The following is a 10,000-nucleotide window of genomic DNA, read 5'->3' on the forward strand; positions in this document are numbered from 1 at the left end:
ATAATCTAAAATAACATTAACAAGCACTTTGTTCAACTAAGGAAACACCGGCTATCAAACGTTTGTCAAAGCCTTTCCTGGTATGAAATGTCCTTACATATCCATAACTGAAACATTACAACTTTTCCTGAACCGGGCAAAATCCATTTTTGTCTTTTTACAGTTCTTTTCCTCCAGTTTGTAAAGTGGCTACATTAATTAGAAAAAAAGACCAGCAAAAGGAAAGAAGGAGAAGGGCAAAAATATATTAAGTAAACTAATTGTATACCTTTAACTTCAAATACATTTTTAATAAAAGATAAACTGAGAGAAAAGAGAAAGCTAACGATAAGACAGAAAACGAAAAAGCAAGTGTAACACACGTACTACAAAGACGGTCAACATTGTGACTACTGAATAAAATAATACTTGGAAGGTGCTGTTATAAAAGATTGTCTAATTGGCATATTACGAATGTATAAATGAAATGCAATATAATTCCAGTAATGTCATCGAACAAAGTCAAATCCTGCGGTTGAACTGCACTGCAGTTAACATCTAACGGACCCATGCAATATGTGCTCAGTGCGTTAGTAGAAGCTATAGCAATGTAGTCCCATCAACAACTTTGAGTACGAAAAGCGGACATTTTTAAATACCGAGAAGTGACTTGAGACCCGCTCCCTTACCTGCTGGGTCACTTATTTGAACAGTTCGAAATTAATATGTGCATGAGTGATGTTTTGGAAATTCCGTCTCTCAAAAATCGACGAGCCTTTACCGGGGTCAGATTACAGAACTGTCAAAACTTCTAACCTATCTACTAATTTTGAGTTATACGAACACAACATGTAAGTTTGTTTATAATACACTGAACAATACTTTCTTCACGCTTGATCCTCTTTTTCTACTGTCTTCGTTAATTTCCTTCAAGACTTTTTGTTTTGAATTTTGCAAATGGCAAAATGACCGTCAACCAATTTTAATAATAGAGATAACCTAATCTTTTATAATAGAAGAAAGATACGATAGAGAAATTTCTTGTATTCAGTTTCCATTCGACAACTTGCCTTCCTTGAAGACAAGTAAGCCATGCCATCAGCTATTTGCCAAGAGATATTCATTAACTGCAATGAACTCAGACTTGTTTGCGGCTTAACATCCGGGTCTTTGAAGTAAGTGTCTTTAAATCCACGGCTCTTTCTCAGGTAACCCAGGAGATCGCCATACGGGACATATTCAATAAGAACAAGTACGGGATCTTGGATGAGAAAAAATTTCATACAAAGAAAAATACCAGTTAATACATGATTGCTATCTCTTTAACAGCAAATAATTGTGACCGTTATCGCGACAAAGCCGACCACGTTTCCAAGGACATTAAAAGACAAGTCTGCTGTAGAAATACAACCCCCCCACCCCCCCACGCCCCCCAGAGAAAAATTCATCCTCATCCCAGTGGTATAACTTGTAGCCTTCGAATTTTTTTAAGACGTTTGTAACTAATACCTGATACAGTGACGCATCCCAGAAGTTTAATGACATGTGGGTGAGGTTTAAGAGTCTTCAACACTTCAAGTTCTGACAACAGGCTCTTCCTTTCCATCTCATGAGAATTTGCTGCATGTTTCAATAAAAGAAGACATTTATCATAGTAAGACAATAGGTATGGCTCGATGACGCCGCTGCAGTTACTTTCTTTGATTTTCATCGAGATAATCGGGGTTTCGAAATTTAGCCCCGTTCTGATGTTTTTCACTTGGTCAAGAAAATATATCTGTCTGTAAATGGATGAGGGGGTTATTCTTGGAAAGACTCGGATCTCATTCTCAGGTCACGAATGTATACTCTTACTTGGCGACTCTATCTGAACCTAAGGTATAATAGGTTTAATCTTCCATTTTTTTAAAAATGCATTTTGGTAAATGGCTTTTTAGGACGGGTAAAGTACGGTAAAGCTCATACATAAGATTAACATGCATTGTTTAATACCTTTAAGCATCTTTATAGCCACGGTTATTGTTCCTGCCATCCATGGTAGTTCTGAAGCTCTTCCTTGTGCAACTTGTCCAAAGGATCCCTGTCCAATCACCTTATCAATCATTACGTACTGCCGCTTGACTTCCCAGGATCGAGTTCCGGGATTAAGCAAAGCATAGTCACTTATCTCCGAGTAAGGGGCACTTTCGCAACTTATTGTGACTTCACGTATTGCCACTTCCTGAAGAGGGCTACTAGTACTGTTAATGCCGTCGGAACCGTTCCTTTCCATTTCAATGCCGTCGTTCTACAGTTAGGAATGAAGACATTCAGTCAACATCTGCAACTGATGTGATGGCTGTGTCCGTGGAGACCCAAAACGCAAGATACATTTATACAAACTAGTAAATTTCTGCAATAAAACTAATTTAATTAGTTTGAAGGCTGCAATGATCAAAATTCATTAAAAAATTAGGAAAAACGCCTCAAGTACGCTCCAACCGCCTTATGTATGCTTCAGCATCCCCATACATCGAGAAGAGATTTGCCTGCCACCTACACGTTTCACAATTTAATAAGCAGCCGAAGTTACAGAAGACGACTTTCACTCCCAGAGTTTTGCTCTCCCAAGATCCTAACTATACATCACTATGACCCATTTCTTAATCTTTAGCAAACATATGCTTTTTCGCCCCAATAGACACAACATCGAACGACAACGGACGCAACACCGAGGCAGTGACAGAGGCACGGTTATAAATTGAACTCTTCAAGATCAGAGTCCTGCAGCAGCTGAGTCGCTCGTGTCTAATGTAGCTCCACAGTTGTTTTTCTTATATCCCTCATCGGTAAAGCCGGATACGTCCAGCGCCCGACCATTTCAGGTTGATCACGTTCTTGGGATTTCTTGGTCCAGGAGTAGCTGTGACGTTAACATTAGCAAGGTTCGACTGCACATATTTTACGACCAAGCTTTTAAATTCACTGGCAGTCCAATACTTTCTATCTCTCTTTCTTTATCATTTGCCACCATCTAGATATGTCAGTCTGGATATTTTTTTCTTCAGTTTTGCAACGTCAGAAGTTTTTCGTTTCAAAGTGATTATCTCTAAAGATTGATCATCTCAACGCTGCAAGCCTTACGAACAACCTATGCTAAATTCAACATGAATAGATTCTGTGCAGATTGTGTGGACAGAAGGGTGAGACAGTGAATCACATTATCGTTTATAGATGACGAAGATGTATATAGTTTCTCTTTTCGTTTATAAGATTCTATGAATTTACTACTTTTATTTTCTTAACTATATATGCATATATAAGTTTTACAATATTACATCGTAATTTATTAGATTGACCATAGTCAAGGGTTTATCGGATAGCTACATGAGCACCATTGCCCAGGCCCACAGGCCCACAAATGTTGTAAAATCACTCGAGGAGATATCAATAAAGTCTCTCATAATAATAATAATAATAATAATAATAATAATAATAATAATAATAATAATAATAATAATAATAATAATAATAATAATAATAATAATTTGGGCACTGGGGTAGGACAGGCTAGCTTGAGTCTTATCCTATTTCGGGAATGTGGACACTTCCGCCCACCAGAGTCTGGGGTAACACCTTTGGCAAGTGTTAGTAAGCCCTAAGCCACCCCAGTTAGGGTAACAGCAAAGGGATAGGAGGGACTCTTAGCTTTGGATGGCAACCCTCCTAGGAGAAGGGAACTCCGAGAAACAATCCTCCCTAGCTAGTGGGTGACATAGCAACTCTTCCAAAATGAAGATGAATCATGAAGATAGAGACGTAAACGGCGTAAATGAGACCCAAGCTCCAAGTGAAGGTGTCACGCCCGGCAGGGTGTCTGGGGAGCAGCAGCCAGCACCAGGTCGTTATCCAGCTACTGCTAGAACGATATGGACCAAGGCAGTAAACCAACTAGTCATGAAGTGCGCCATTTATGAGTAATCCTGGTATCAAAGGATACCGAAAACGATTGATTAGCAAGTGGAAAGAAACGGAGGATTGGAGACCAGCGAGCAGAGGTTAGCTGATCAAGCAAGAGCATTTAAAGTAAATGTGTGGTTGTCGGAAATGAAGATTGAAGAGCTGAAAAGGGAAGCATTGGTTAACACTGAAGGTGAGGATGTAGATGAAGTGCTTGGACTGCCTGGTGTGACGGTAGAGCGTCAGACAAATGCTGACCGTGGTGAGCAAGATGCATTTGACAAGAGAACTGAAAATGTGACAGCAGATGTGCAGACCGAGCAACAAAGGGCAAAAATTATTGAAGGGCTTTCTAATGAAGAAAAGGACATTTACTGGCGAATTGTGGAAGTAGTCAATAGTCAGGAAAGAAAAGGCTTACCATCATTGCAAAATGCAAATAGGAAGAAACTGAAAGAAGAAGTTAAGAAGGTAAATGGGGTACTGGTAAAAGTTGATGTAGAGGAAATAACTGCTACTAACATGCTCCTCTATGCTGGAGCAGTGGTTGTTACAGAAAGGTTAGGACTGAAGACTGGGAAAAGGTCCCAGAAGCGGGAGCCTTTGTGGAAACAAAGGCTAGAGTCTCAAATCAAAGACATGAGAGCTGACCTAAGCAGAGTGGATACACTCTTAAGAGGGAAAACAATTAAAGAACACCACAAGTGGCGACTAGAACAAAAGTATAAGCTTGCAAAGAATGGCCTCAAGCATGTCTACGAAGATCTCAAACAACGACTCATTGCCAAGTCTAAGAAGCTGTAGAGATATAAGAACAGGAATAAGCAGTTTGTACAGAACAGAATGTTCGAAACGAACCAACGAAGATTCTATGAAGAGCTCGACGGTAACAGTAACAGTTCCCAGGTGACACCTGACCCTGAGGAGGCCAAGCAATATTGGGATGGCATTTGGGGCGAAGAAACAACATATGAGAAGGAAGCAGAGTGGCTACAGAGGTTGAGGGAGGAGATAGAGCCCCTTCAGCAAGACAACATATGTATCAGTGTGGAGACAGTGATGCAATTCCTGAAGAAAGTACCAAACTGGAAAGCACCAGGGCCTGACCTAGTGCAGGGTTTTTGGTTGAAGAATTTCACATCCCTACATATGTGTATTGCAAACAACCTTCAGTCGTGTTTAGATACTGGCATTGTCCCTGACTGGATGACAAAAGGCAGAACGATACTCATCATGAAAGACCCACAAAAAGGTGCAGCAGCAGGAACCTACCGCCCGATAACCTGTCTACCAGTAATATGGAAACTGCTTACTGGAATAATATCTGACAAGCTGTATGAATTCGTTGACACGGGATATATACTACCTGATGAACAAAAAGGCTGCAGGAAAGGGGCTCAAGGGACCAACGACCAACTGTTCATTGATAAAATGATCTGAAAAGAGAGTAAAGCGAGGAAGAAGATTTTGCCTTAGGGTGGATCGATTATATGAAGGCCTGTGATATGATACCCCACCCATGGATTCTAGAATGCCTTGGCGTTGTGGGCATTGCCCAAGATATTAAGAACCTCGAGTAAAGCTATGATCTTCGCAGTTATGACCGCAATTTTCACAATGCGTAAAGAAGCCTGAAAAGTTCAGGACTTCAACGGGGTTTGAACCCGTGACCTCGCGATTCCGGTGCGACGCTCTAACCAACTGAGCTATGAAGCCACTGACGTTGGGAGCTGGTCATTTGTGGGTTCTAATGGTCCCGTGAGGAATGAATCACGGGTTCAAACCCTGTTGAAGTCCTGAATCTTTCAGGCTTCTTTACGCAATTGTAAAAATTGCGGTCATAACTGCGAAGATCATAGCTTCACTTGATTTCATATCCGCAGTTCATATATGGTTCATTTCATATACCATTTCATCATATTAAGAACCTGTTGGCCAACTCTATGAATGGTTGGAAGACAGAACCTATATCAAATGGCCAGAGCCTTGGAAGTGTGGACATAAAAAGAGGTATCTTTCAAGGGGATTCCTTGTCTACACTACTGTTCGTGATAACAATGATCGCTCTCACCCTGCTCCTCAGAAAGTTTGAAGCAAGATACTCTTACGGAAATAATATAAAAATCAACCATCTCCTGTTTATGGATGATTTGAAGTTATATGCGAAACCTCCGAACCAACTAGATTCGCTAATACAGACTGTGAGAATATTCAGCAGCGACATTGGGATGAAATTTGCAATTGAGAAGTGTGCAGTACTGATAATAAAGAGAGGCAAGATGACACCGTCAGAGGGTATCACACTACCTGATGACACAAACATAAGATCGTTAATAGAAGGTGAAGGGTATAAGTACTTAGGAGTACTGGAAGCCGATGTAATGTTACACAGGCAGATGAAAGAAAAGATCAAGAAAGAATATCTACGGCGCGTCAGAAAAGTTGCAGAGACAAAATTAAATGGGGGAAATTTGATCCAGGCAATAAATACGTGGGCAGTGTCATTCATTAGATATGCTGGGGGAATAATTGAATGGACGAAACAAGAGTTAAAGGAGCTAGACCGCAGAACAAGAAAATTGCTAACAATGAACGGAGGCCTGCACCCAAGAGACTGTGTTGCAAGAATCTACGTCCCAAGGAAGCACGGTGGTAGAGGAGTCATATCAGTAGAGGACTGTATAAACCAAGCAAGGTTATCATTGGAAAGGTATGTCCAATCAAGTGAAGAAGAACTGTTGAAAGCAGTTAGGGCAGAGGTTACTGGAAGTCAGGAAACAGCAACCAGTTTTAAAGTAAGAAGAAGGGCTGAAAACACCCAAGAATGGAAAGAAAAGCCACTACATGGACAATTTGTAAGAGAGACTGAAGACCATAGTAATGAGGAAACATGGAGCTGGCTGAAGCTTGGAAGTCTTAAGAGGGAGACAGAAGAACTAATAATTGCTGCACAGGATCAAGCAAAAACGGACAAATTACATTAAAGCAACCATTGACAAATCCCAGATAGATGCTAAATGTAGAATGTGCAGAGACAAAAATGAAACTGTTAGTCACATCGTCAGCGGTTGTTCAAAATTGGCAAAGAAAGAACACAAGAAAAGACATGATAATGTGGCCAGGGCAATTCACTGGGATCTGTCGGGAAAATGCGGGTTCCACCGGAATGATAAATGGTACAATCACGTCCCTGTGAGCGTACTGGAAAACTCCTTTGGGACTTCAGCATACGGACAGTGGCAGTTCCAGAAGACAGTGGAGCAAAAGAAAAGGAGGCCGTGAAGGTTGAAAAGTATCAAAATCTGGCCAGAGAATTAAGTAGAATGTGGGAAGTGAAAACCAAAGTCGTACCAATTGTATTGGGGGCTTTAGGAACAGTGCCCTTGCGATTGAAGGGCAACTTAAAAGGCATAGGAGTAGACACATCAATTATCTTAATCCAGAAGTCTGCATTGCTGGGATCAGCAAGGATACTAAGAAAAGTATTGGAAATGTAAAGGCCAGGAAAAAGAAACGTTTTGGTGTTCCTTGGCAACTTGTTGTTGCCCGACACCACAATTTTACCACCTGTTAAAAACTTAAGCTGAGTAGTACGACTATGAAATAATAATGATAATGATAATGATAATGATAAATATAATAATAGTAAACCAATTAAAGTTACAAATATGGCAACATTTCAACTATTGTAGACTGAAATTATGTTAAAATTGGATTTTTAAAAACACAAAAACGTGCTAAAAATGAAGAATCTTTTCCCTTCTGCCAACAAATATACTTTTGAGAAACTATCGTATATAGCTAGCTCTCTGGAGGGTGTAACTGCACGAATGGAAATGAATCTAATTCATCATACCCGTTGCATTAACATTTACGCGGCAGTCGTCAATAAAGTCAACTTTCTTTTGAAAAGGTGTTCTTGAGCCCCTGACACTTGTATGCACTGATCCTAAATTTTCAAACGACAGGGGTGTTCTGAGCCATGTAAACAACAAAGTGGTAAGGTTTGTCGTCTTTTTGTGAGAGTTTCCCTTCGCGTATAATATAACACAAGGGAGTCGAAATTGCGTACCGCTGCAACGTTTCCACAAAAGTAATTCCTAACATAGAGGTGTTTTAACTCTTCTTGGAGAGTTACATTTACTCTAAGATTACCCGCCAATGGGGGTTATACTAACTCCTCAAAATGACCCCAAAAGAGGAGTTTATTTAACTCCACTCGCAGTTTTAAACTGGAATGTTACATCCACGGAAGAGTTAAATTTTACCCCAGAGGAATTAAATTTAACTCTTATGTAAAGTTACAATAGCCCCTAAAGTTTAACTCCTATTTAAGCTTTAATTTAACTCCCCTACTGGTGAGAGCAACTTTTTGAGGAATTAAATTCATGTATTTCACATATATTTCTTTTCAAACGCCACACAAAACGAGTCGCCCGATGTGAAGGAATCCGGAATCCAGGAAATGTCAACCTTTGGAATCCGGAATCCATCGTACGGAATCCTGAATCCAAAGATTTCGATGGAATCCAGGATTCATTTCGGTGGAGCCAGTGATTTTGGAATCCGGAATCCACAGGCTGGGATCTGGAATCCTGGGTCACCTGCATTCCTTTACATAGGGCGATAACAAGAGGCTAGAGAGAAATCTTTTCGCCTCTAATGGGGCCAATTCAAGACGGCGAGGCTCAAGTATTAGCAATAACTTCAAAACAATATCACGGAGCACTGTCAAAAAAGAAATCTTACTGACTCACGTCACATTTGCATAAAAACAAAATCGTTTTATCTTAAAGAGCTTACAAAATGAGACGATGGTACGACTTCAGGTTCTCCAAGTGGCCTAAAAGGAAAACGTTTTACAATCAATGTAAAATCACTGTTCTTAATACTTTGCTTCAAATGCCTTTTAATCTGGCAGCTAATAAACCAAATACTTTGCCGGATGTGCACGATAACATAAAATTACCAAAACAACTTCTTGAACGCGATATTTCCAGTAAGAGTAAAAGTGGGAGGATTGTCAAAGTCAAGGTAGAAATAAATAAATAAACAATAAGTAAATAAATGAATAAAGTACACGTACAAATTGTTGAATGGAAAATGCAAAAACCAGAATTGCTTGTTGAAAAAATGGGGGGGGGGGGAGATGTCGAGGAAAATATATATAAAACAACAAAAGATACATAAGAAATCAACAACGCCTACATGTACATACCGATCACGTCCATGACCTGACAAAGAGAAAAGTATTTTAGTAAAGTTCCTATAAACATGGAAAGCTCTAAAAAAAAACAAAGCTCTGACAAGAACACCAATCATTTTCCCTTGGTGCCTCGTTTACTGAGCACAACATTGGTTGCCCAAGGGAGCCAAAAGGGAAAAAAAAAACTACATTAAAATGCAATGTTTTGCTTTCGCGTTTTCTACTTAGTCATGCCGCGTTGGAAAAAGGAATAAACAAATTTTAAAAACACACGTACAGAGGCATAATTGTTTTGTTCATAAAATGCTATTGTTTGTTGGTGTCCATCTATTAAATTCCTCTCAGGGGCACCCGACAAGAATATAGTTCAAAACCACTTAAACAAAGCATTGTTAAACGTTTCTTAGTATTTAAACGGTAGATATAGGCATATTTTTATCCCCTAAAAATTTTTCATCTGTTCGGATTTCCTAGCGGAAAGTCTAGTGATCCGAAAATAATAGGAATCAAAACTTACCTTCTCGAAACTTTCAGCCAGAAAAAAGGCTCCCAAAAATTCTAGATCAGCTTTTTAGGGCAAAAATCCGTTAAAAATGGGCAATTATACCATCTTTTAGATGTTCGAAAATCATAAGACCGGCGGGCAAGGAAGAAATTTTAGAAAAAATGTTCCGAAAATTCTAGATCTCAAATCGTCGTCCGAACAGTTACTTTCCGAAAAATGACGTTGGGTGCCCCTGTCCTCTTACCTTACGTTGGTGGTGTAGAGCCAGTAGTAAAGAGGAAACACTTTTCTAAAACTTACGTATCTTTCGCCTGATGATGGGGTACACTACAACTGAAAGGACTGTGACTACCAACACTCCAATGACTAAC

The 10,000-nt window shown here is 39.7% G+C and overlaps 1 protein-coding gene across 1 annotated transcript in view; it reads right to left on the bottom strand.

The window, feature by feature from the left end:
- The window catches only part of LOC138030697 (fibroblast growth factor receptor 1-like), a 14,938-nt gene that overhangs the window by 2,888 nt on the left and 2,050 nt on the right, over positions 1-10,000 (bottom strand). Inside the window, exons 4-10 of the mRNA XM_068878577.1 lie at positions 9,930-10,000; positions 9,137-9,152; positions 8,722-8,761; positions 1,972-2,266; positions 1,489-1,599; positions 1,050-1,240; positions 1-5 (exon numbers count right to left, since the gene is read on the bottom strand). The exon at positions 1-5 is cut by the window's left edge and continues 121 nt beyond it; the exon at positions 9,930-10,000 is cut by the window's right edge and continues 46 nt beyond it. Of these exons, the coding sequence (XP_068734678.1) occupies positions 1-5; positions 1,050-1,240; positions 1,489-1,599; positions 1,972-2,266; positions 8,722-8,761; positions 9,137-9,152; positions 9,930-10,000 (729 nt within the window). The remainder of the gene's footprint in view (positions 6-1,049; positions 1,241-1,488; positions 1,600-1,971; positions 2,267-8,721; positions 8,762-9,136; positions 9,153-9,929) is intronic.

This window comes from Montipora capricornis, chromosome 13 (genome assembly GCF_036669925.1).
Source record: "Montipora capricornis isolate CH-2021 chromosome 13, ASM3666992v2, whole genome shotgun sequence".
Lineage (NCBI taxonomy): Eukaryota > Metazoa > Cnidaria > Anthozoa > Scleractinia > Acroporidae > Montipora > Montipora capricornis.